Source organism: Podarcis muralis, chromosome 17 (assembly GCF_964188315.1).
Source record: "Podarcis muralis chromosome 17, rPodMur119.hap1.1, whole genome shotgun sequence".
In the NCBI taxonomy this organism is placed as follows: domain Eukaryota; kingdom Metazoa; phylum Chordata; class Lepidosauria; order Squamata; family Lacertidae; genus Podarcis; species Podarcis muralis.
In genome coordinates this window covers 32,374,267-32,401,596 of record NC_135671.1, presented here as the reverse complement: position 1 = coordinate 32,401,596, position 27,330 = coordinate 32,374,267, and the positions used below count along the sequence as shown (strand labels likewise).

General features: G+C 47.5%; 1 protein-coding gene across 9 annotated transcripts in view; it reads left to right on the top strand.

The window, feature by feature from the left end:
- The window catches only part of RGL3 (ral guanine nucleotide dissociation stimulator like 3), a 33,825-nt gene extending 10,363 nt beyond the window's left edge, over positions 1-23,462 (top strand). For 3 of the 9 annotated variants that reach the window (XM_028712533.2, XM_028712530.2, XM_028712538.2), the window contains exons 5-17: positions 822-958; positions 2,164-2,379; positions 3,638-3,741; positions 5,999-6,083; positions 7,155-7,223; positions 9,901-9,978; positions 11,546-11,578; positions 11,767-11,888; positions 14,087-14,176; positions 16,021-16,165; positions 19,428-19,577; positions 21,542-21,656; positions 22,278-23,462. In XM_028712533.2, the coding sequence (XP_028568366.2) occupies positions 822-958; positions 2,164-2,379; positions 3,638-3,741; positions 5,999-6,083; positions 7,155-7,223; positions 9,901-9,978; positions 11,546-11,578; positions 11,767-11,888; positions 14,087-14,176; positions 16,021-16,165; positions 19,428-19,577; positions 21,542-21,656; positions 22,278-22,834 (1,901 nt within the window). In that variant the 3' untranslated portion in view covers positions 22,835-23,462. The remainder of the gene's footprint in view (positions 1-821; positions 959-2,163; positions 2,380-3,637; positions 3,742-5,998; positions 6,084-7,154; positions 7,224-9,900; positions 9,979-11,545; positions 11,579-11,766; positions 11,889-14,086; positions 14,177-16,020; positions 16,166-19,427; positions 19,578-21,541; positions 21,657-22,277) is intronic. The other 6 variants (XM_028712535.2, XM_028712531.2, XM_028712534.2 and 3 more) reach the window with 5 other exon arrangements.
- The last annotated feature ends 3,868 nt before the right edge of the window (positions 23,463-27,330 follow it).

Below are 27,330 nucleotides of genomic sequence, written 5' to 3'. Positions count from 1 at the left end.
GGTTGGTCAGAACAAAGAAAACCATGACCGCCTGCTAGCGTGTTCAGGCACAGACAGAGAAAACGAAAGCAATAGCAAACATAAACATCCTGTGACAGGAAATACGCAGACTCTGTGACTCACAGCCTGCTCCCTTTTAAGGTGGAACGGAAATATCCTAACAGGTTTTATATCTTCTGAGCAACAGAAGATGTTTTATTGTGTTTTCAATAATTTGTTGAGAGTTGCCCCGAGTTGCTGGGGCAACACAGTCAGATGAGTGGCATATAAATAAAATAATAGAATCATAGAATCATAGAGTTGGAATAGACCACAAGGGCCATCGAGTCCAACCCCCTGCCAAGCATAATAATAGTTATTGCTGTTGTCGTCGTCAGAATTTTCTGCATGTACTGGGTCATGCCTCCCCTTGATGATGTGGTATTTATAGACTTTTTCGGGAGGGGAGGGATGTTTCGTAAGCCGCATAAGATTTTGCTGCAGGTTTTGAGATCTGTCAGTGATGGACTTTCTGGTACGGGTTTGATTGTAGAAGCAAGTCAAGCAGTCACCTGGCAAGGGGATGATCTCTTTAGGGGCCCCGAGGGGCACCTAAGGCTCTCTTGCAATTCTGGGGCTCAGCGCTCAGAGGATGCAAAGCTAGCACATGACCTGTGAGTTGTCCCTGAATTCTGCATAACGTTTTAGGAGATCCTGGGGGAATGCACATTTCTTGGACCAGTGAAAGGACCTCCATGCACACAAGTGTGTGGCCCTCTTCTTCCTTCATCAGGGTTGGGCTTGCGCACACTCACTCAGGTGGCCCTTCTCTCATTGCCCAGCAGGAGGTGAACCCACAGGGATGGGGCTGCCACAGGTGATCGGAGAAGCAGCTGGAACAGGTGACTGCGAGGATACACCAGCCCTCCTGTCCTTCTCCGTGGATGAAGTAGCTGAACAGCTGACCCTGATGGATGCAGTGAGTAAGAGGGGTCAGGGATGGCAAATAGCTTTGGGAAGAAGAAAACAGCATTAATGGGGGGAGTGGTGTGGCTCTCGCGCTCTTAAGTTTTATTTCCAGCCAGGGTGGCTTTGATTTAAATCAAATCAATTTAAATCACGATTTAAATCACTAGACATTAAGAGTTGATTTAAATCATTTTTTTATGGAAAGACTCATTCTTGCTGGTACAGTCATACCTCGTTACGTCTGCTTCAAGTTACGTCCTGAGGCAACCCGGAAGTTACCGGAAAGAGTTACTTCCAGGTTTTGCCACATGCGCAGAAGCAGCGAATCGCAACCTGTGCGTACGCAGATGCGCCGCTGTGGGTTGCGCTCTTTTCATGTTGCGAATGGGCCTCCAGAACAGATCTCGTTCGCAACCAGAGGTACCACTGTATAATCTTAATATATACAATCGGATGAAGGTTTCATTTTTTGAATAATAAATTTTCAGAATAGTTGTTACAGTTATATCAAAAATTACTGATTTGGTTATACTATTAGAAATACATAGACAGATGCTTTTGAAATTATTGTGAGGTTTAGTAAGTTAACTGTTTATATTTGGACAACTTTTCTGCTGTATTTTATTGGAAGGAGAAATATAATCATTTCCTTAATAACAATTTGAACTATTTATTTAACTAAAACAATAACATTATAGCGTAAGTATCCATGTTTGTTAACTGATGTGGTTAAACAATTAAAAACCTTAGACTGAGTTTTAGCATGCATGAAAAACGTAAAACAAATCTTTATTTCTTGATGAATAGCCTTTGGACTATAATGTAACTTAAATAGAATCTTTAGAAAGATTAAAAATCTTTAGAAAAAATCTTAAAAATCTTTAGAAAGATTTTTCCTCCAGAAGCATTTTATTTTAAGAATCCAATTTAAATCAAGCTGTCTGTGGACAAACGCCAGCTCCCTCGGCCTGAAAGCGAGATGAGCACCGCAACTCCATAGTTGCCTTTGGCTGGACTTAACCATCCAGGGGTCATTTACCTTTACCTTTTACCCTGTATATTGTTTATGGTTCAATGGCAGAGAGTTGATTTTGAATCTTGGAGACCTGATCCAAGATCCAAGATCCAAAGTCCTACCCTACTTCTGCAGTGGTTGCACTGAGTGGCCTTGGGGTGGTTTTCTCTCTCATCCTCCCTCTCATTCTCGTTCCCCAGGAACTCTTCCGAGCAGTGCGGCCCTTCCACTGCCTGGGCTGTGTGTGGTCACAGCGAGACAAGAAGGAGAATCAGCACGTGGCTCCCAGCGTCCGAGCCACTGTGGCCCAGTTCAATGCAGTCACTAGCTGTGTCATTGCATCTGTACTGGGAGACCTGACTCTGCGATTTCCCCAGCGGGCACACCTGCTAGAGAAATGGATCGACATTGCCCAGGTAAGAGTTTCTGTGTCCAGTGAGCTAGCTGGCTTCGTTTTCTTTGTTTCCTTAGCCCTGCCACTACAGTGGTACCTTGGTTCCCAAGCTTAATCCGTTCCAGAAGTCCGTTCCAAATCCAAAGTGTTCCAAAACTAAGGTGCGCTTTCCCATAGAAAGTAATGCAAAATGGATTAATCCGTTCCAGACTTTCAAAAACAATCCCTAACACAGCAATTTAACATGAATTTTACAATCTAATGAGACCATTGATCCATAAAATGAAAGCAGTAAACAATGTACTGCAGTCACACAATCAATCAGTCAATCAATCAATCAATCAATCAATCAATCAGTAGCTGAACTGGGTTCCACACGGTCTCAAAAAGAAAAGCAAAGAGCTGCAAAAACTAAAACGCAAAATAAATAGCAAAAACAGACAGACCTCTGCGTAACACTCAAAATGGAAGTGTGGCACTCAAAATGAAGCACGTTCAGCTTCTGGAAAAAAAATCCCAAACCGGAACACTTACTTCCTGGTTTGCAGTGTTTGGGTTCCAAGTTGTTTGAGTACCAAGGCATTTGAGAACCAAGGTACCACTGTATTCCTGGCAGCACACAAACCAACATATGGGATTGTACCTCCAGCCAGCTCACTGGTTCTCCACAATTTGTGAATATTACAAAAATGGGTCTACATAATAGCTGCACAATCCAAAGGCACAGACCCCCTCAGCTTTTCATTGCAAAAGTAACAGACATGCTGACAATGTAAACTTAAGATGATATATCAAAATATAGCCAAAGCAAGTGGCATTAAAGTGAGGAACGCTAATTGATTTGAAGAATGTTTAATTATCATCTGCCTTCTAACTGATCTGTCAGTTTAATTGAATGTAAATGCATGTGTACCTTATCAAAACCTCAGTACTGTGGGGGTTGAGGGTTGAGATACTGACAAGTGCAAGATTATTTGACTCTCTTTTACTAAATAAAAACTGCCAGCTATTGTTAGAAGATAAGGGCTTCTTTCTTCTGTATTGTGGTAATAGCCTGCACAATGGCCGTGTTTTCTCTTGAGTCACAGTCCATATGTCAAAAATGGTTTGATTATCAACCAAATGAATCAAAAACTTGCAGCCATACTCAAAATGCAGCTCCTGTTTGCAGATAAATCTTTACTCAATCCAATCGCTGGCGTTAAATCCTATCCCTTTCTTACTGAAATATTTGTCCTTTCCCCACTCCCAATTCCCCAAATGGTACGCCTGCCCTCCAGCGATGTCGGGCCCTCCGGAATTTCTCCTCGCTGCATGCCATCCTCTCTGCCCTGCAGTCTAACTCCATCTACCGACTGAAGCGGACTTGGGCTGCTGTACACAGGTGAGGTTTTCGGTGGCGCCATTTTCCCCTAGAAGAAAAGCCCTGGTTAAAAGTGTGGCGCTTTTCCCCCTTTAACCATCTTTATGGAAAGCTCAAAGAGTACATCATTATATGTGCACTAAACTGGCGAGACGTAAATAAAAGAGAGAAAAGGAAAAAGAGAAACAAAACCCATGCAGAAGGGGAAATAAAGGCGGAGAACCCCAAAATTGTATATTTTACAAGGTCGTTACAGTGGTACCTCGGGTTAAGTACTTAATTTGTTCCATAGGTCCATTCTTAACCTGAAACTATTCTTAACCTGAAGCACCACTTTAGCTAATGGGGCCTCCTGCTGCCGCCGCACTATTTCTGTTCTCATCCAGAAGCAAAGTTCTTAACCTGAAGCACTATTTCTGGGTTAGCAGAGTCTGTAACCTGAAGCGTATGTAACCCGAGGTACCACTGTATTGTACTTCACCAGATCTTAACCTATTACAGTATTTGTAAGAATGGATTCCAGATATCATTGAATTTGTCCATGGCAAGTCTGCATTTATATGCAGTTTGTTCATATGTTGCGAGTTTGTATAAGTCTTTAATCCAGTCATAGAAGGGAGCCACATTTTTATTTTTCCAGTTCATCAGTATCAGTCTTTTTGTTGTGATAAGGGCACAGAGAGTCCACTCATATTGTCCTTTTGTAAGGTTCCATGTGCTGGGTATATTATTCAAGAGGATATTTGGCTCTGTAAATGTAAGGTTGTTCCGTACAGTTCTGTTGATGGTTTCAGTTACCTTCTGCCCAAAATCTTTCAATATAGGACAATGAAAAAAACATGTTTTAGAGAAGCATTATCCCTGCTGCATCTTCAACAGTTAGATACCTTACATAGCCCTTTTTTAAAACAAACAAGGGACGCGGGTGGCGCTGTGGGTTAAACCACAGAGCCTAGGACTTGCCGATCAGAAGGTTGGCGGTTCGAATCCCCGCAACAGGGTGAGCCCCTGTTGCTCAGTCCCTGCTCCTGCCAATCTAGCAGTTCGAAAGCACGAAGTACAAGTAGATAAATAGGTACCGCTCCCGCGGGAAGGTAAACGGCGTTTCCGTGTGCTGCTCTGGTTCGCCAGAAGCAGCTTAGTCATGCTGGCCACATGACCCGGAAGCTGTACGCCGGCTCCCTCGGCCAGTAAAGCAAGATGAGCGTCACAACCCCAGAGTCTGCCATGACTGGACCTAATGGTCAGGGGTCCCTTTACCTTTAATGGGGTCCACTTGCTTCTCTTTGGAGAAAAACCACAGGGCTCTGGCAGGTTCAAGGATCGTCCCCAAGCAGGACTGGGGAAGAGTTTTGCCTGCGACCCCAGAGAGCTCCTGACAGTCTTTTTCTTTTCAAACAAGATTTTTACGAAAGCTTTTACATAATACAGCAAGATAAAAGAAACTACAGTGGTACCTTGGTTTGCATATGTCTTGGTTTGCACACATTTTGGATTACAAACACGTCAAATTTGGAAGTGCGTGTCCCGGTTTGCAACCTTAATTTTGGATTACAACCCATTTTTTTGGGGGGGGGATTACAAACAAATTTTTTGGGGAGGTCCCATTGGCGAAAGCGCACCTTGGGTTACAACCTGTTTTGGTTTACAAATAGACCTCAGGAAGAGATTATGGTTGTAAACCAAGGTACCAATGTAATCTAAATAAACAGAGAGAGATGAGCTCCTGCCAGTCTCGGTGGTTTCAGTTGACACAAGCCCATGCTTGGAAAATTAAGCAGAATGAAATGGCTGCCCAAGGCCAGCTGTTTTTCTGGAGTCCTACAAATTTTCTTCTCTCTCGGAGGACAGAGCTTTTTGTGCCACACAGCCTGCCCTGTGCTAGTTTGTAGGGGCAGATTTAGGGCAGCGTGACCGGTTCCCCCACTCAGGCCCCAAGCTAAGGGGGGGGGGGGCACCGCAGGGCATCACAACTATGACATAGTACACATGCAAAACAGGAGACAAGAGGCGGGAGTGTCACATTTTAGCCTTGCACAGGGCGCCGCTGAAATTTGAAAGGCCTGCTAGCCTGCTGCCCTCTTTCCACCACGAAGGATGCTCTCTTGCAGCCACTGCTAGAAGAAGATTCAGCTTCCAGTCAAGCTTCTGGAGGTGTGTGTGTGCCACTGTCTTTGCCCTTGGCCTCAGGCTGCAAAACAGCTTGGACTGGCTGTGGCCTCTTGCACTGACCCCTGTGCCAGGGAGCTGCATAAACTGAGCGTGACTTCTCTCCCAGGGACACCAGGGGCTCCTTCCGAAAGCTCTCGCAGATCTTCTCCGAAGACAACAATTACTTGAAGTGCCGAGAAATCTTGCTGCAGGTAGCAGAACTGCGTCGTTTGAGAGGAAGAGGAGAGCAACGTTGTGTGTGTGTGTGTGTTGTGTGTCTTTTTATGCACGATAATGTGCCCAGAAAGTTGTACAATGGATGCTCGGGTTGCAAACGTGATCCGTGCAGGAGGCACGTTCGCAACCCGCAGCACCGCTTCTGCACACACATGGGTTGCAATTCGGTGCTTCTGCGCATGCATAACCATCGAAACCCGGAAGTAACTCGTTCCAGTACTTCCAGGTTTCGGCGGGTCCATAACCTGAAAAAATGCAACCTGAGGTGTCTGTAACCCAAGGTATAACTGTAATGTATTGTCCAGTGTTGTCAGGATCAGGAGAGGGTTCAATAGCCCAGGGCATAGGAGCCAACTCCTTGGGGCCAAGGTCCCCCCCCCAAAAAAAGTATTTGTGATGTCTCTGAAGTGGGGTGGGGACTTGAGCAGGGGCGTATCAAAGGGGATGTGGTGGGTGCGGTCCACCCTGGGTGTCCCCACTGAGGGGGGTGACAAAATGGTGGGCAGCACTCACCACGGGGCCTGCAGCGCACCCGAGCTACATGTCTCTCCTGGGAGTGATGCACTGGCTTGAGCGCCCGCAGGCTTCCTGCTTCCCCAAGCAGTCCGCCCGTTGCCTTCTCCTCAGCTGTAGGGTGGCTGAGTGGAAGGAGGCAGGTAGACTCCTCAGAGGCCCTGTGGTGCCCCCATAGGCTGCTGGCCCCGCCCCCAGGCACAGGGCACGCGCGCCACCCCAGGCGCCCAATTGGCTTGCTCCACCGCTTGACTTGAGGATAGTTGCCATGTTGTGTTAAGTGTTACCCAGGGGCATTAAGTCACCATGTTTGGAGCAGGAAAAAGTGTTATTCTCTGTTCACTGTAAGCTACAATTGCTTTGGGTGCAACCTTTTTTGGTTCCGGTGCTGCAGCAATGAGAGGCACCTGCTGAAATGCCCCGAAGCCTTTGAGTTCTTAGATTAGCCCCTGTTAGGAGGGTCAGTTCTGTACAGTTGGTACATTGGACATCAGCTGAGTTTATCCTGCAGCCTTTCTCTGTGTCTCTCACAGGAAGGAGGTATACAGAGCTCCAGTGATGGATGGAACAGCACCCAACCCCCAGCTGGGGCATCTCCGAAGGTGAAGCATCAGACCAGGGTAGTGGTGAGAGCCAACCTGCCCCCTCCCCAGCCAGCCGTCCATCCCCTCCGAGGGAAATATGTGGGAATGTTCAGGGTGGCAGGAGAGGCTATATTGTTTATTGATATCCTTCCTAACTTGCACTAGCAAGTTCCTTTATGTAGCAGAGTTACATTCCCCCTTTTTTATATGCACAGCAGATAGCTGGTTGCAGGCTCGTGTGAGCCTCTCACTATTACACAATTCAGTCTGTCTCAGACTGAATTGTATGTTCCTGGTAATTTCCCTTGAATCCCTCTTTAAAGAATAAAGACGCCACAATCTTATTCAAAGTCAATAAAAGAAGTTTTCTCAAACCAGTTCACAGTTGGATTCCTGAAGGCAGACTTAGTTACAAATATGTACATGTGGATCTACCCCATATGGGGGAATAATCCCAGTGCTTCTGCTAGCTGAGAGCTCGCAGAGCAGTCCTAGCTAGAAGCTGGTCAAATGAAGAAGGAAGTAAAAAAAAGAAGAAAAAAAGAGGTGTGCTGTGTGACTAATCCTTTTGTTACCTGGACAGGTTAGGTCACGCCCACCTTCTATCACATGCAAAAGGAAGGATGCTCCAGCCAGGAGGAACAGGAAGTTGCGACTGGCTGGACCAAACATTCCCTTGCATGTCTTCTCTAGCATTACAAGGAGTGTTGTACTTGACTGCCTCTCATGGATCACATCCCACAAAATATACATAGAGGGGAAGTAAGAAATACAGTGGTACCTCAGGTTAAGTACTTAATTTGTTCCGGAGGTCTGTTCTTAACCTTAAACTGTTCTTAACCTGAAGCACCACTTTAGCTAACGGGGCCTCCTGCTGCCGCCGCACGATTTCTATTCTCATCCGGAAGCAAAGTTCTTAACCTGAAGCACTATTTCTGGGTTAGCAGAGTCTGTAACCTGAAGCGTATGTAACCTGAAGCGTATGTCGCCCGAGGTACCACTGTACATGTTTAATGTACCTCCCCCACACTTTAGATCCTGAAAACCAAACTCTCACCAAATAATTACTTCCACCAGGGTGTCCACACTCTCCCTCTTGTGTGAAAATACTACTTAAGATTAGTCAAAGGTATGCTTTCCAATTGGATCGGGAACTGCCTGTTGAGATTCCTGCATTGTAGGACGCTGGTGCTCAGGATCCTTTCCAAATCTACAATTCCTTGATTTTACAGTTCTATGAAAGTCTGCACATGACATGTCATCAAATATGACTTTGAAGAAGTGTGATAAAAGAGAAAGGGAAACTTTTAACCAGAGAGAATCACCTTCTCTCACATATGCCACTTGACTGCTTTGATCTGTAGAACTGGCCGTGCTGCGAGTGGCACATAATATTCATTATGCACCCGCAAGAAATCCGTCTTGCAGCGTGGCGGCATCTACCCTTTGGAATTCCCTTTTCTCTTAGAAAACTAGAGTTGGAATGGACCCTGAGGATCATCTATAGTCCAGCTCACTGCTATGCAGCTGTCCCAGATGGGGATCGAACCTGCAACCTTGGCATTATCAGCATCACACTCTAACAAACTGAGCTATATCATAATTCTGTATCCTGTACCATCTTTGTGTTTTGTTTCAGAGTGAGTGGGGTTAACCCTAAAATTAGTACCTAAAAAAGACCCCCCAAAAAGAATATGGTGCTCTTTTGATTTTTTTTTAGAAGAGTAGTTGTCAGCTAAAAGTTTTGCAAGTGCTCCTAACATTCTCTCCTCTGCAATTATAAATATTTGAGATTTTTACATTATAGCTAATAATGCACACATCTGCCAATTTAGCAGTCTTCACAGAGATCTTGTTTCAGCTTTGTTTTCACACACACATACACACACACACACAGAGAGAGAGAGAGAGAGAGAGAGAGAGAGAGAGAGATTTGCACATATCCGCCTCTTTTGAAATCCCTTGCAGTGAACTTGCTAGTAAGAAGGGAAACCCAACAAACAGTGAAAACCACAGCATCCTTTCCCTTCATTCTGGACACCATTTGCATATTGGTCATATGCATAGCTGTCAACCGTCCCTTATTTGGCGGGAAAGTCCCTTATCCCAGCGCTGTGTCCTGCTGCTGTCCCTTATTGATGATGTCCCTTAAATTTCCCGGGTTTCAAAGGAAGCAGCTCCTCTCCCTCCCTCCCTGCCGGCCAGGGAGGAGGGAGGCTCCAACTGCGTTGCTTGGCTGCGTTGCTCACCCAATAAGAAGTCTAAGAATGACTGGGGGGGTGGAGCTTGCATGATTTGTGCTGATCAAATCGGCTGTGTTGCCTGGGGACTCGCCTTTGCTCAGCGCTTCCCAGCGGAGAGGTGACGGTGGTTTTCCTTGCTGCATCCCCTTTGCCGGGTTGCTGCGCTGTGGGAACCAACGCTTGAGGCTTTGTTTGGCTGCTGGCTGGGCTTTCTGCCTTTGGCTCGGAGGGGCTCAGAAGTTGAACATACCTGTGATTGGAAAATCCCTTATTTTGGCTGCTGATCCCTTATTTTCGAGGCTGCTGGTCCCTTATTTTCCAATCTGTAAGTTGACAGCTATGGTCATATCTTGCTAAGGAAGTGTCACCAAATGTTTTAATTTCCCAAGGGAGGGTGGTGCACTGGGCAATCAAAGGGCTGAGGGCATGAGTCCCATTGTGCTTTGTTGCAGGCTCCCACCATCCCATATCTGGGCACCTTTTTAACGGACCTGATCATGCTGGACACAGCACTACCAGATTTTGTGGAGGTGAGCATCTTGGGGAAGAAGAAGTGGTATGAGAACATCCCTTGTCCTCTTCAGGGCGGCTGAGCATCCTCTGGCAAATGACTTCCTGTTGATCCCTGGCCATTTGGGTTGGGCAGGTGTTTCAGATCAACCCTTCAGGGTGGTTCGGGGGTACGTAACCACTGGCAGAGGAAGGGGGTGCGGGGGGTGGTGGCTCTCCCCAGGTGTCATCCCTGGGGGGGTGAGATCACTGCGCCGCCCCCCTGAGACGCTCTACACACTCCCCTGCGGCACCCCCCTGGGACGCTTGCCCTGCCCCTGTGGGCAGCTAGCTCCGCCCCTGCAGGCGGTTAGCTCCGCCCCTGCAGGCGGTTAGTTCTGCCCCACAGATGGCTAGCCCCACCCCCAGGTGCACAGCTCCGCCTCTGCACATAACTCAGTTTGTTCAATGAATGAAGCCTTTGTCTCCTCCTTTGGGGTTCCCAGTACTTTTTTTCTGGGGGTACTTAAGGGTAAGGGGGGAACATCCGGGTGGCGCTGTGGGTTAAACCACAGAGCCTAGAACTTGCCGATCAGAAGGGCGGCGATTCGAATCCCCACGACGGGGTGAGCTCCCGTTCCTCGGTCCCTGCTCCTGCCAACCTAGCAGTTCGAAAGCACGTCAAAGTGCAAGTAGATAAATAGGTACCACTCTGGCGGTAAGGTAAACGGCGTTTCCGTGCGCTGCTCTGGTTCGCCAGAAGTGGCTTAGTCATGCTGGCCACATGACCCGGAAGCTGTACGCCAGCTCCCTCGGCCAATATAGCGAGATGAGCACCGCAACCCCAGAGTCGGTCACGACTGGACCTAATGGTCAGGGGTCCCTTTACCTTTAAGGGTAAGGGAGTACTGGCACTCCCCCCCATTAAAAGTGTGACTCTTACTGTAACAACTTCATGGTGCGTATCAGCACCTTTAAAAAAAAAAAAAAAGCACTCAGGCTTTTCAAATGCTGGCAGCCACATGGGGCAGAGGTTTCAACCTTTTTGAGCCCATAGCTCCCTTGACCAACTCTGTTCTTTCTGCGGCACCCCTGTGGTGCTCAGGAGCCCAGTTATGCCACCCCTTGCCTGCAAAGCTGGCAGCCTCTCATGCTTTTTCAAACACCCTTCCTTGTGGAGTGTTCCCTCAGCCTCCTCTCCCCTCTCCTTGGGAGTCCTCAGGGCAGCTGCTGCTGCTGCCCCTGGTCTCTGAGCTGTGCCCCCTGCCCCAAAGAGAAGCGCCTCTTCATCCTGCCCCATAGGGGCCTGGGAAGCACCTCCTGGCCAGCCCCAGTGGCACCATTCGCCTGGGGAGCTCGTAGCCAGGGCTGCTGCAACAAACAGCTGTGCAAGCTTTTGGGAGGCAGAGACACAAGAGGGCATCAGAGGAGGGAAGGAAAGAGGGACACAGTCCAGTGCTGCCCACAGCACCCCTGACCATCATTCAAAGCATCCCAGGGTACCCCTGTTTGAAAACCACTGATGTAGGATGGTTCAAACAGAGCTGCAGCGCTGTTTGTGTCTCCTGGTGTTGCTCACAATCCCTGTCTTATTTTTCAATCCCACAGAGCAACCTCATTAACTTTGAGAAGAGGCGCAAGGTAAATCCAAGGTGGAAAAGCTGGAGGGGTGTGGGTGGGATTCTGCATCTCTTAGCTCATTGCCCAGAGCTGGGAATGGAGAGGAATGATAGGGTGTGGAACTGGGAGGAAGAGCACTGCCTTTCAAACCACAGGAATACAAAATGTGGTTCCACCGCCCACCTCACTTCTATGTCTTTCCCCCCCAGGAAGCAGTGATCCTCTCCTGGATCTGCCAGCTGCAGGATTCATGTCAAGACTACCATCTTTGCCCAAACCCATCCTTCCGTCTTGCCTTTCACCAGCACCAGCAGCTCTCTGAGGAGCAGAGGTAGGGAAAGGTGTTGGGTTCTCTGCCAAGGAAGAGAATGGTTGATAGTGGGTGGCAGCCAACTAAATAAATGCACGAGCGGAATGACTACTGCTTGTGCAATAGGACTTTCCCTCTTTCCCTCTTGCTGATCTGCTCTGGAGGATTGAGTCCCGTTGCACAAGCGTAAGTTGTTCCAGTTGTGCAAAGTGCTACTTACTCCTGCAGTGAATACAACCTAGGCTCTTGTTGTTGAAAGGCTCTAGTTACGAGCGATATCAATTGCACCACTTCAGCGTTCAATTGGAGCGTCTTAAATTAAGGCCCAAAGTCCACATTACGAGTGTCCTTGGAGTTGACCACTTTCTCCTTCATTCAATTAAAAGTAACTTTGTGCAACCCTTTGCTGGATCATGACCACTGTATGTGGAAATCGAGTTAATTGTTTCCTCCCTGGACCATTTCCCCCCCCCCCCTTGCTAAAAATCATCCCACCAGTCCACTATTCGCTGTTTACTGTAAATAGCACCTTTTTGCAGAGGAGGTGTGTTTTTAATGGGGAAATGCTATGAGGAAGGAAGGGTTAACTCTCTCATCCCCACACACTGTGTTCCCAGTCCAGACCAGTGCCGCAGTGCAGCTGCTTCTACTGGAAAAGAAAGTTTCCAGTTCTGAGCAAGTTTGTAAAATCTTTCAATGAAGATATCTTTAATAATTTGCACTCAGTGCCTCCCTGTCTCCCACATTCCACATCCGGGGCGAGAGCCAGGTATCAAGACGAACCATGGGTGAAGGCCTTTCCTCCCTGTCCCTGGGGAAAATTTGCAAGGATAATTACCCTCCTTGTTTTTTCTTCGCTAACAATCTCCCGCTGTCATGGGAGCTTTCTCCATTAAAGCAGACAGGAACCGGAAGCCTTATTTTCTAAACAAACAAACAGACAGACAGACAGACAGACATGTGTATTTAACATGGATTCCATTTGGTCCTATGGATTTCATTTGGGGAGCTAAATGATTAATTGATTGCATTTATATCTCACCATTTTCTCTGAGGAGCTCAAGGTGATGTGCATGGCTCTTCCCTATCTCCTTTAATCCTCACAGCAACCCTGAGAGGTAGGTTAGGCAGAGAGGCAGTGACTGGTTAGCTTCATAGCCAAGTGGGGATTTGAACCCTGGTCTCCCACATCCTAGTCAGACACTCTAACCACTGCACCACACTGGCTCCTGGTATCTCCAAAATGCCATGGTGACAGAGTGGGTTAGGGAATGTCACCTATCTCCTATAGCAGTGTTTCCCAACCTTGGGCCTCCAGCTGTTTTTGAACTACAACTCCCATCATCCCTGACTAGCAAGACCAGTGGCAAGGGATGATGGGAATTGTAGTCCAAAAACAGCTGGAGGCCCAAGGTTGGGAAACACTGTCCTATAGCAAAGCTGTTTCCCCACCGGGATAGCAACTCTTCACTTCTCAGATACCTAAAAGTGCACAGGGAATGTGCACCCGTCCTCCCTTCCCTAGGCGCCCAAGTTCAAGAGCAAGACTCTCCCATCTAAATCCATTCCCCCAAAGTTCACACTGTGGGCTACACAGCTAATTATTCGTTTATTGTTATTCATTTATTTATGCCCTGCCTTTTTCCCTGATGGGACTCAAGGCAGCTTACAGATAAAAATAAGAACTACCAAGAACAAAGAAGAACACACACACACAAACACCCCCCCCCCCACATACCAATAATTACAATTATAAACAGCATGGCAACAGTCCTTTCCTTAAAGGTACTCAGCTCCCAACAACCTGTTGGAACAAAGGTCTTCACCACCTGACAGGAGGACGACAAGGAGGGAGCCAGTCTGGCTTCTCCAGGGAGGGAGTTGTCTGGAGGCAGCCACCACCAAGAAGGCCCTCTCCCATGTCCTCACCAAGCTTGCCTGAGAGGGTGGTGGGACTGAGAGAAGCTAAAAGGATGGGAAGAGAGGAAGTCAACTTTTTTTCTGGCCTTCCTGCAGTCCGACCCCCAAACCAGGCTGCATAACTGTGAGGGTGGCACAAGGCAGATGCCAAGGGAAAGAGCCAAGCAGGTCCTTTTTGAGAAATTGCAGGGCAGCAGGGTGTCAGAAGCGACAGTTGAACAGAGACACACCAACAGAGAAGAATGGGAGGCCATGCTTGGGTGGATATAGCCCATGCTTCTGCTCTCCTCCCTCTGCAGCTACCGGATTTCCCGTGTGATTGAGCCACCAGCCGACTCCTGTCCCAACTCGCCGAAGCTGCATCGCAGCCTGACCAAGCGCTTCAGTTCGTAAGTCAGCCTTCGGGTTCCGTGAGGGGACACACTTCCTGTGGCTGCTCCTTGGGGACGGCCCATCCCGTTTCGCCACCCAAGGCAAGATGGGAAGGTGCTCCCTCCTGCCGAAGCCTCGCTTGCCAGGGTCACATGGGATTCTGCTGCCTGAGGCAGGTGCTTCAGTCTGCCTCATGGGGGGGCCGGCCCCGCTGCTCCTTCCCTGCTCCTTTTTCCTTCGTGCCCCCTGCTCCTACCCTGCCATGCTTGGGACAAACTTCCCTTCTGTCCGATGACCTTCGGCCTCCTGGAGAACCCCGTTCTGTGTTGTTGTTTTTTGAGGCAGAGCAAGTGAAGCTGGAGAGATTGGGCATTGCCTCCCACTAGGCCTGGTCTGCCTCAGAAAATTCGCCTGCCCTGGCATGATTACACTTTTGCAGTTGGGCCACCCTTGGGTTAAAAACCAGCCTGGCAGCCTTCTTGGCTGAGGTTCCTCATTCCTGATCTAGAAGAATGGCTGCTTTACCTAAGGGAAGGGATCACTCACCTCCCTCCCCATAGTAGATGTGTTTTTCTGACAAGGTTATTGCATCTAGAACAGCTGTCAGGCAGACCAATCTTTGCCTGGCCTACAGGTACACTGCTGCATACCTTCCAAGTGTCCTGGTTTTCCAGGGATAGTCCCATAATTATGAAAGCCATCCCGACTTCTGATTTGATCCTAGATTTCCTTTTTGTAAATCTTCCAAAGAATAAAATAAAATAGGGATTAAGGGGTTTTTCAGCGCAGCAGATGGTGTGTGTCCTGTTGGTGTGGTGTTGATAGCACTTGCCCTTCTTCTCGTAGGAAATGCTTTGGGGGGGGGGGAGGAGATGACTAAAAATGGGGGGTCAAGAATGGTCTGTTGTGGGCAGTGAGAACTGTCCCTATTGTCATCTGAGGAATGTTGGAGGGGTATGCTGTCGGAGAAAGCACCGCCTGTTCAATTCCCCTTCTCTGCATAGCTCACATGACCTAGGAGTCCCAAGTAAAAGAAATAAAAGTTGGCAACCTGATTTTTCCCAAGAGTTCGGAGCACTCAAGTTGAGAGGCAGTGCAATGGCTGAGGCCACACCGTGAGTGTAGGGCAATGGATAGATCTGCTGGTCCATGCAAGCCCAAGATTTATATTATTACTGAGTACAGTGTCATGTGTATTTGTGATGAAAGAGAGATTTGTTCTGTAGGAGGCATAAATGGTTCCTTCCTTCCATATTTATCCTTACAACAATCTTGCAAGGCAAACTGCTTGGGTTGTCAGGAGTTCAGCCTACACTCGAGTAGGACCCTGGCAGAGACACATGCCCGACTGGCATGTTCCCTCCCTCCTCGATCGTTCAGGAGCTTCATAAGCTTTCTTCAGCCCAAACATCACAGCAACCGATGCCAACAGACATTGGCACACTTAGGGATCCGCAGAGTCTTCACAGTTTGCATAACAGCAACTCAGCATTTTGGCTAATCTACTTTATTTACATATAAACACACACGGAGCATTGCAACACCGCTCTAGCATCAGACAGCAAAGAGAAAAAGACAATAGTCCCCCTTCACGGAACACAGTAACACAAATATCCTGTCTCCGTCACTTCCCACTTTGTGGAGTCAAAACATAAACCGTCATGTGATAGACAACAATCTCATGACTGCAATCATGGAGCGGGAATTCTAACATGGGTATGCTGACTCGCCCAAGGTCACCAAATGAATATCATGGCGAAGTAGGAATATGACCCTGGAGCTCTTGTCTGATACACCACTAACCACTACCTGACAATGATGCTCCCACACCTGAGTCACTGCCTCTGCTCTTCCTTTGCAGACTTCTCCTGGGCTCAGAAGCCTCTGCTTCTTCTCCAAGCCCTGAAAAGCCCAGAATCTCACCGCTGGGCTCCTGCAGCAGCCTTTCCTCTGAAGATGCATCCAGCACCCCTTGTTCACCAACTCAGGGACTCCCCACTAGCAAGGTAGCTTATTTTTCTTTGTAAAACTATTTCTGTCCCGTTCTCTCGGTCCCTGAAAAAACTCACAATCTTAGAAGATCTCGTTATGTGACCGAGACAGCTAACAAGGGCATAACATAAAATGCAGACGTCTGTATGTTGCTATAAAACAGAAGGGGAGAAAATAAACAAGATAAACCAAATGCCTGTCAAAATAAAACAGCCATGACAGAGCATCTCGAAAGGGAGCAGCAGAGTCTCTTTGGGTGCACAGCCTGGGTGCCAACACCCAAAAGGCCTGCACTTCGTCACTGCCAGTTGCACCCGAGATGGTGGTGAAATATGGAGCAGAGCAAGGGGCAAGCAGCAGAAGGCAAATTCTCTTGGGGATTCATAATGCAGTTGCCACAGAGAGTGCAAAGAGACAGCATCGCTGAAGGAGTGTCGCCACCCCCATCGTTCTGCCCGGACACTGAGGTCCAGCTCCGAGGGCCTTCTGGTGGTTCCCTCACTGCGAGAAGCCAAGTTACAGAGAACCAGGCAGAGGGCCTTCTCGGTAGTGGCACCCGCCCTGTGGAACGCCCTCCCACCAGATGTCAAAGAGAACAACAACTACCAGACTTTTAGAAGACATCTGAAGGCAGCCCTGTTTAGGAAGCTTTTAATGTTTGATGTATTACAGTATTTTAATATTTTTTTGGAAGCCGCCCAGAGTGGCTGGGGGCGGGGGCGGCCAGATGAGTGGGGTATAAATAATAATAATAATAATAATAATAATAATAATAATAATAATAATTGGTGTGGTAGGCTGATTTCATTTCTAGCCAAAAATGAGCCTATCAAAGCAACACATGTGAAAGGAATAGATATTAAAAGCTATCGTTATAATACAAGAACGGTGTACAGTGGTACCTCGTGTTACGGATGGGATCTGTTCCGGAAGCCCGTCTGTAACGTGGAAAGCCCACAACCCGAAGCACCGTGTCTGTGCAGACAAGTGGCACGATTTGGCGCTTCTACGCAGGCGTGAGCAGCAAAACCCGGAAGTAACCCATTCCAGTACTTCCGGGTTGCCACAGGACACAAGATGAAAACACGCAACCTGAAGTGGACGCAACATGAGGCATGACTGTAATAATTTACCAGTCATTTTTTACACCTGTGGCTGAAAAAAATGGTATGATTGACCAATAAAGGCAAGATTTAGGGAAGTCTCTGTCCCACTCTCCCACCGCACCCCCACTTCAGCAATATAAAATGTTGGGATGCATCCTGGTGCAAGTTCATGCCACCCAACTTTTGAGAGCCAAAACTAGAATGTGCATCTTCTGGGATGTGCTCCCAGGCAAGTCACATGACCCATGCGTCACTCTCAGATAAAGTGTTGTGTTTTATTGGGGGGGGGGGGAGTGAGAGCGCAGCACCGAAAATGGCCTCTGTGCTCTCCTGCAAAAGATGGGATGTCCAGGGCACTTGGTAGGTATTCAAGATTGCATCAGATGCCCTTGATGGAGCCACTGATTAGTACAGTACTTCACTTCCGGGACTGGTTCTGGGGTGTTTAGACTCTAAACAGACATAGAGAGATTCTCATCTCTGACAGCTGGGAAGAGCAGATCTCTAGATATATGTATTTTGTAAATAAATACCTTTTCAATGTGTCAGCGGGGGAGGGGGAGGATTTGGGTATGTTTTGAGTGTTCATTTTGTATTTTTATGCTGTGAACCGCCCTATGGATCTTAGGATGAAGGGCAATACAGTGGTGCCCTGCAAGACGAATGCCTCGCAAGACGGAAAACCCGCTAGACGAAAGGGTTTTCCGTTTTTGAGTTGCTTCGCAAGACGATTTTCCCTATGGGCTTGCTTCGCAAGACGAAACGTCTTGCTAGTCTTCCAATTTTCCCCCCGCTCCCCCCCTTTTTTTCTAAGCCGCTAAGCCGCTAATAGCCTTTTAGCAGCTTAGCCGCTAAGCCTTTAATAGCCGCTAAACCGCTAATAGCGCTAATCTGCTAAACCGCTAATAGGGTTGCTTCGCAAGACGAAAAAACCGCTAGACGAAGAGAATCGCGGAACGGATTCTTTTCGTCTTGTGAGGCACCACTGTATACAATTTTAATAGATAGATGAGAGAGAGAGAGAGAGAGAGAGAGAGAGAGAGAGAGAGAGAGAGAGAGAGAGATGATAGGGAACCCAGAAGACAGCACACCTCCCATGACATCCTGTTTCCTCCACACACTACTGCCTCTGTTCCCCTCAGTAGGGTCCCCTATCACCCCCACTCGTCTCCTCGTCCTCTGGGGAGTAGCAGGAATATTTATTTTATTTTATTTTTATTTCAGGATTTTTACATACATTATATTATCTCCTTCCAATTTTTAAATTTCCCGTACAATTTTTCCTTCCCCTCCCTTCCCGACCCACCCAAATCCATTGGAAGGGTTCAAACAATTATCCTCAGCCACAGGTATAGCATCTTTAGTTTCCACCGAATGTCTTTTGTTCCAATAGTTTCTGTCCATTGAAGATAGGAGTAGCAGGAATCATTCTGTGGGCTGTGCCTTCCAAAGGCTGCTTGGAGTGTTCTGAGGTCTCCTTCTATTCTTGAGTCTTCCCCTCTTGTTTATTGGAGTTTATTTTGATATTGTTATAATAATAATAATAATTTATTATTTATACCCCGCCCATCTGGCTGGGCTTCCCTAGCCACTCTGGGCAGCTTCCAAAAAAATAATAATATTAAAATACACCAAACATTAAAAGCTTCCCTAAACAGGGCTGCCTTCAGATGTCTTCTAAAAGTCTGGTAATTGTTGTTCTCTTTGACATCTGGTGGGTGGGTGTTCCACATGGAGGGTGCCACTACCGAGAAGGCCCTCTGCGTGGCTCCCTGTAACCTCACTTCTCGCAGGGAGGGAACCGCCAGAAGACCCTCGGTGCTGGACCTCAGTGTCCGCATAAAACGATGTTGGATAGGCCAGCCCTGAAGACCAGTCATGCTTTCACCTTGGGTCACCAAAAGTTGTTGAACTACAACTCCCATCATCCCTAGCTCCAGAGCTAGAGGTCGGGGTTGATGGGAGCTGTTATCCAATGACATCTGGTAACCCACAGAGCTTTAATTTAGCACCGATGCGCATATCAGCAAGTGAAGTGGCGGAAACTTCTGAGCGAGATGTTTTGATGGTGTTGGTGGCCAGAGAGGTAATGGAAATGTGGGGCGGAAGGTGAGCCACAACTCACGGATTCATCTCCTGGTCCCCTTTTTGGTTGTCTTCTCCTGACCAGAATCTGTCTGTACCTCAGCTAAGGCCCTGCCTTCCGCTGGAGCAGCCCCCGCCATCTCCCATCTCCAAGCAACGAGGGACAGAGTCGCGCATCATCCGCGTCAGCATGGATGATGTCCATGGCAACGGCAACCTTTATCGCAGCATTGTGGTGAGTTGACAAAGGAACGTGAGCTGTCAGGAACATCTGGACATGACTGGATGGTGTGCATCATGTCTGCGTGTGGGGGTGAAGATTTCCGGGCAGGGGAGGAGCGTATAGAGGCCCTGCACAGTGAGGGCCACAGCACTCCTTCAGCAACATGGGCAAAGTCCCAGAGGAGCAGGTAGCAACACAATGGCAGGGCAAGGGTCAGATCCACCACCTGAGGCAAACAGTGTCATAGTCCTGTGCTGCCAGCCATGGCAGAGCTCAGTGGAGGGAGAAGCCAGCCAACCAGTTGAGTCTCGGTGGGGGAGTAATTGCCTGGAGGCAGAGTCCAAGGTTAATAATAATAATAATAACAACAATAATAATTTATTTATACCCCGCCCATCTGGCTGGGTTTCCCCAGCCACTCTGGGCAGCTTCCAACAAAATATTAGAATCCCATAGTCTGTCAAACATTAAAAGCTTCCCTAAACAGGGCCGCCTTCAGATGTCTTCTAAAAGTATGGTACAGTGGTACCTTGGGTTACATATGCTTCAGGTTACAGACTCCGCTAACCCAGAAATAGTGCTTCAGGTTAAGAACTTTGCTTCAGGATGAGAACAGAAACTGTGCTCTGGCGGCACGGCAGCAGCAGGAGGCCCCATTAGCTAAAGTGGTGCTTCAGGTTAAGAACAGTTTCAGGTTAAGTACGGACCTCCGAAACAAATTAAGTACTTAACCAGAGGTACCACTGTAGTCCTTTTTCTCTTTGACATCTGGTGGGAGAGAGTTCCACAGGGCGGGTGCCACTACCGAGAAGTTCAGTCTAGTCCTAAGGTCAAGAGTGAAGTGTAGGCGGCTTCCCACAAGGCAGGACACAGTGATAACAGCAAGAACCTTTATTGAACTACATAATTGGGAAACAGGGGCAAAGCAACTACTTATATACATCGCTGAAAGCCTGGGCCACTCCCACTCCCAACGTGATTGGCTGTCTAAACTTCCAAGCTGCGAATCACGACTCATAGTTCAAGGGCCAATGGCAGAGGCCCAAATCCTGAAATGTTCTATGATTGGACATCATGTATTGAATCAGAACACAGGAGATCAGAATCCAGACTCAAGCTCAGGCAAACACAGAATACATAACAAAGAGTATCTCAGTTCACGTAGACAGACGGTCCGGGGGTCAAGAAAGCCGAGGTCACAAGAAGCAGCAAGATCTGGCCAGGAACGACAAATGCTGTTTCCAGCAACTGCCTGAGGCTGGAAACCATGCTTAAGAAAGCTGGAGCCAAGCTGGTTTTCATGAGGAGCAAGAAGGCTGATCAGCAGCATGTGGAGTCACTTTGCCTTCTGCTCCTTCAGGCTGCTGCTCAGCAGGTGAAGCCAAATCCTGGCCCATGACAAACGGCTTCATCCCACCTCATGCAAGTTGGAGTCCAACAAACGCCGAGAAAGCCACACGTACCCCCCACCCTTGGTTTAGACACTTTTTTGATTCGGCTAGCATTAGGTAAGGTAAAGGTAAAGTGGACCCCTGACTGTTAGGTCCAGTCATGACCGACTCTGGGGTTGCGGCACTCATCTCGCTTTATTGGCCGAGGGAGCCGGCATACAGCTTCCGGTTCATGTGGCCAGCATGACTAAGCCACTTCTGACGAACCAGAGCAGCGCATGGAAACGCCGTTTACCTTCCCGCTGGAGTTGTACCTATTTATCTACTTGCACTTTGACGTGCTTTCGAACTACTAGGTTGGCAGGAGCAGGGACTGAACAACGAGAGCTCACCCCATCTCAGGGATTCGAACCGCCGACCTTCTGATTGGCAAGCCCTAGGCTCTGTGGTTGAAGGCGTTTTCACTACTTTTGTTAATATTCTCCCCTGCCCATCTCTGGACACCTTCAATGTTGTGTTGCCACATTGCTGGGCCACCCCTGTGCCCTCTTCTGTGGCTCATAAGCGGATGACTTTCCCCCGCAGATCACCAGCCAGGATAAGACCACGGCTGTAGTTCAGCGCGCATTGCAGAAGCACAACTTGGAAGGGCACTCACTGCACAACTACCGGCTCCTGCAGCTGTTGGGAGATGGCCAAGGTGAGGAGAGGGATAATAATAATAATAATATTATAATAATTTTATTATTTATACCCTGCCCATCTGGCTGGACTTCCCCAGCCACTCTGGGCGGCTTCCAAAAAAATATTAAAATACTGTAATACATCAAACATTAAAAGCTTCCTAAACAGGGCTGCCTTCAGATGTCTTCTAAAAGTCTGGTAGTTGTTGTTCTCTTTGACATCTGGTGGGAGGGCGTTCCACAGGGTGGGCGCCACTACCGAGAAGGCCCTCTGCCTGGTTCCCTGTAACTTGGCTTCTCGCCGTGAGGGAACCGCCAGAAGGCCCTCGGTGCTGGACCTCAGTGTCCAGGCAGAATGATGGGGGTGGAGATGCTCCTTCAGATATGCTGGACCGAGGCCATTTAGGGCTTTCAAGGTCAGCACCAACACTTTGAATTGTGCTCGGAAACGTACTGGGAGCCAATGTAGGTCTTTCAAGACCAGTGTTATATGGTCTCGACGGCCGCTCCCAGTCACCAGTCTAGCTGCCGCATTCTGGATTAGTTGTAGTTTCCAGGTCACAGGACCCGGATGGAGGGGGAAACATTGTTGGTATCACTCATGTTCCCTTTCTCTCTCTCTCTCTTTATCCTTCAAGAGCTACTGATCCCCGACGGCGCCAATGCCTTCTACGCTATGAACCCCGCTGGCCCCCACGACTTCCTCCTCTGCCCCAAGGAAGGCGCCCCCAACTCCATTGGGACCATTCAGCCTGGTAGCAAAACCACGCTCCACGGCACACACAAGGACCGTGGCACTGGAGCTTCATCGTCTTGCAGTTCTCCACACCTAGGTCCTCCCAGCCTGTCCCCACATGGCCCACCATCTCCACAGCTCTGGCTAGCTTCGTGTCTCCTGGCACCCCCATTTCCATCTCCTTCCTCCAGGCAGCCACCAAATGACCCTCCAAGCTCTCCTCCTTCCCCCCTGCCTCTTTCTCGCCACTCACCCATCGGTCCAGCTCCATCCCATGTTGCTCTGCAGAGGCCAAAGACTCCTTCTTCTTCATGCCAGTTGCCCCTTTGCTATTCCTCGGGGGCATCCCTTTGGTCAGGGTCCCTCAGTCACTGTGACGTCCCTCGCCTTTCAGCTTCCCAAACTCTAGAAGCTCTGAGCAGTCCTGACCTAGACCTGGGCACTAAGGGCCACAGCTAATCTCTCCGAATAGAGACCCTCACCTCCATGAGACCACACGCAAATGGCCAGGAAAACTGAGTGCCCCACAAGGGAGCGATGATGTTAATGGATTGGCCACTGTGAGGTTCCGTAGCTGTGTCCTCCTCAGCCTCCCCTCAGTAATCCTAGAATCATAGAGCCAAGAGAGATGGGCTTACAGGCCATTCAGTACAAAACACAGCTGATGCAAGCCAGGTATGCAGAGCCTTGCCAGCGGAGATCAGAGGTGCCACAGGGTGCCAATGTCCTGGTGTTTTGTTTCTTTTCTTTTTTTCTTTTTGATTTATGACATTTGCCACCAGTGACTTTATTTTTTTAATATAATTTTTTTATTTGATTTTATTAAAAGTATAAACATGTAACAGAAAACAATTCCGAATCCAAATATCGAGATTACTCTGAATCTCCTGACTTCCCCCCCATCCCTTCCATGGGTCCTAGTAATCATATTTACAACTGCAAATCAGTACTTATCCAAATTTTTCATCCTTCTAAATTATCCATACTTTCCATTACTTTACAAGTGTGGTTAAAATCCTGCTAATGTTTTAACCTGCTTACAGTGGTCTCGTAAATAAATTACGAACTTTTCCCATTCTTCCTTAAAGTTCTTGTCTTCTTGATTGCTGAGCTTCCCAGTTAATTTCGCCATTTTGGCATAGTCCATCAACTTGGTTTGCCATTCTTCTCTCGTCGGGGTTATCTCTTCCTTCCATCTCTGGGCTAGTAGCATCCTTGTGGCTGTTGTTGCATACATAAACTATCTTTTCTAGTCCTTTGGTGCCTCAGTACCTATAATTCCTAATGAAAAAACTTCTGGTTTTTTTAGCAGAAGTTATTTTAAACATTTTTTTCCCCATTTCATTATATATCGTCTCCCAGTTTTCTAGCAGAAGTTATTTTAAACATTTTTTTTTTCATTTCATTATATATCATCTCCCAGAAATTTTTGTTACTTTAGGTGTCCACCACATACAATAAAGGGAACCTTCTTTTTCTTTACATTTCCAGCAAATATTTGAGCTTGTTCTATACATTTTTGCTAACTTGACAGGCATCAAATACCACCGATACATCATTTTCATCATTTTCATGTAGTTTTCTTTCAGTGAACACCAGGGTCCTGGTGTTTCAAGGGAGTGAGACCAAGGGCCTGTGAGGCAACTGCTTTGGGCAGCAGATCTGGCCTCCGAGGAAGACATTGTCTACTGCTGCAGCTTGCTCCTTGGAGGCTGGACCTTTTGCCTTCTCAGCAGCCTCCCTACCTGCCATGCCACCGCCATAGCAGCCTCTCAGCGAATAGGAGGGGCTGCTGGTCTCCTCCCATCACTAGGGAGAAAATGCCAGGCGATGCCCACTAAGGTCTCCTGGGCTCTGCACCCACCTGGTGCGATTATGAGCTGGCCCCCTTCCCCACCCCAACCCCACGGTCTTTGATTCCCAGTTCAACCACCAAGCAAGGTTGAGTTGATTCCCCCTCTTGTTCCTGATGTAGATCTTCACTCACCTCTTTGTTCCAATGTAAATCTCAAAAAAAAAAAAAAAAACAAAAAAAAACCACTTATTCCTGATGTAAATTTTCCCTCCCCCTTCTTCCCTGGCAGGGAGGGGAAAACATTCTGTGGTTTGCCTCAGGTGCCAAAGTGTCTTGGGCCAGCCCTGAGTGAGACAAGCCATATTTTGCAGAGGAATGCAACATCTTACTCCCTTATTCTCCCTCCAGAATTAAACACTGTAGTCGAGAGTAGAGGTGGGCAGGGAGGCCTAGTGGTAGCTACTGTCTAACAGTGAGCTTGTAGCTGGAAGTATGTGTTGGACTTCCAGACCTGTAATAGAAGAAGAAGAAAGAAGAAGAGGAGGAGGAGGAGGAGGAGGAGGTTGGATTTGATATCCTGCTTTTATCACTACCCGAAGGAGTCTCAAAGTGGCTAACATTCTTCTTTCCCTTCCTCCCCCACAACAAACACTCTGTGAGGTGAGTGGGGCTGAGAGACTTCAGAGAAGTGTGATTAGCCCAAGGTCACCCAGCAGCTGCAGGTGGAGGAGCGGAGACGCGAACCCGGTTCCCCAGATTACGAGTCCACCGCTCTTAACCACTACACCACACTAATAGGTGACTTTGTGTGAGACTCACCCTTCAATAAAATAATTTGGTGAAATGCAAACTTTCAGGATTTCGCCGACTCTATCTGTGTTGCAGAAGTTGTGCACTTTGCCCTGGCAGAGAGAAATAATAATAATAATAATAATAATAATAATAATAATAATATTTTTTTATTTGTACCCGCCCTCCCTGGCTGGAGGAACCAGGAACTAGAAGAGTAACACAAAAGGTGCGAAAGCAAAACCTGACCGAGAACTCTGCTCTTTTAGGTTAGAGAACCATACCTAGAATGGCTGCTCTCCCTTTCTGCACTTTGATAGCAGCCATCAATCAAATTTACAGTGGTACCTTGGGTTACAAACGCTTCAGGTTGCAGACGCTTCAGACTCTGCTAACCTGGAAGTAGTACTTCGGGTTAAGAACTTCAGGATGAGAACAGAAATCGCGCGGTGGCACAGCAGCAGCGGGAGACCCCACTAGCTAAAGTGGTACCTTAGGTTAAGAACAGTTTCAAGTTAAGAACGGACCTCCGGAACGAATTAAGTTCTTAACCAGAGGTACCACTGTATTATCAAAAGCTATCAGTCCTTACAACAGCACCATTCAACCCAATGGAACATATTTCGTCTCTTCCTCCACGGGACTGACTTCCAAATTGTAGTGTTAAACTTTGGTGGCAAGTGATTTTAGACTGGGTGTCAGGGTGCTGTCAGCGGCTACCGGCTGGTTGCCCAGGAAATCATAAAGATGAGGAAGAGTTTCTTACCATCCTTTTTTATTTCAGCCTTTACAGAGAGAGGCTATAGAACCCAACCTCTTGAATCTCCACCCCTCCGTCTCTCCCACTTCCTCATGCATCACTTCTGCAGGTGCTGCTATATGCCCTCTGCCTTTGAGCTCTTTGCTCTCCTACTTTTAAGGCTTGCCGGGTTCTGGGAGATGGAGTGTCTGGAATCCTTCCAATGACAACGTGTCAGTCAACTGCTGCTGTCGCTCTGCCTGCTCCTCCTCTCCCATTATTTCCCAACTTTCCCCCTCATCTGCCGCTGAGTTGTGACCTCCCTCTCAAACCACTGTTGTAAATCTATACTGTCTTCCTCTTCCTCTTCCCTGGAAGGGTCAGGAATGGGGAGGCAGTCTCCACTATTCCGCCTCTGCCTAGCCCCGGACGCTGGGATTTGCAAAGCAGTCAAGGAAGACTTACTGTATTGGCCTGAATATAAGCCACACCCACAAATAAGCCGCACCTTTAAAATTCGGGGGGGGGGGGGAGAGAAAAAAGACAATATCCAAATATAAGTCGCTCCCTTAAAATTGGGTTACAGGCTGAAAATCGCTGCGCTTGGCAGAATTGTAACTCCGAGCCAATTTAAGCCTTTGATCTTGCAAGCCCACAAAAGTTACTGTACAATCACTAAAATCAAAAATCGCTTTTCCGTCACTACAATTCCGCAGGCACTCACACCCATAAATGGCAAATGAACAGTCTCAAGCTCACAAATCAGCAATAAAACATATTTTTTTTGTTCCATTTTACCGTATGTCTGTTTCAGCAGCGATATCGTAAAAGCCCATTTTTGTAAGGTCCCGAATTTAAGCCGCACTTTAACTTTTCACAGTCAGAATTTGGAAAAAAAAGTGTGGCTTATATTCGGGCCAATACAGTAAGTGCTTTGTTCAGCCTTAGCAATATCAATGGGCTATTCAACTATGGCTGCCATACGTTCAGGTTTCCCTGTTACAGTTTTGAGTTAATGAGCATATAATCAATCCCTGGTCCTGAAATCTCTAGCTATGATTTAATATAATTAACTATAAATTTCTAGGCAATCATTGGGTAACTGTAGGTAGGCAGTGAGATAAATAATAGGAAGCAAGAGGACAAGAATGAATAAATAGACAGTTTTCACAATGGAGGAAAGTGAGTTGTGAGTTATTATAACCATTGATATTATTGATATTATTCATAAATATTCTTGTAAGCAGTTGGGAGCCAAATTTGCAATGATACCAAAATAGTCAAGTTTTGATTAATTGAGTAATTAAATTATTCATAACTTGGTCTTCATTGTTCACATAATACCAGAAGAAGGAACAGCACCAGAATACAATACAATATTAAATGTTTCATTTAAGTTCAACTGAATGTAAAATCAGACTGTATACTAACAACATAACCACATCAGCCAAGTGAGGGGCACCGACTTAGCCCAAATCTTGCGTTTACCAGATGGTGAAAACTCGAGGAGACGGCAAACAGCTTTTGTCAGAATGGATGACTAGGCAACAAAACAGCAAATCGATTTGCGAAATAAACAAGGCGATGCCCGTTGGGGCAACTTACGTTGTTGCATTTATTTATTTTCTAGCT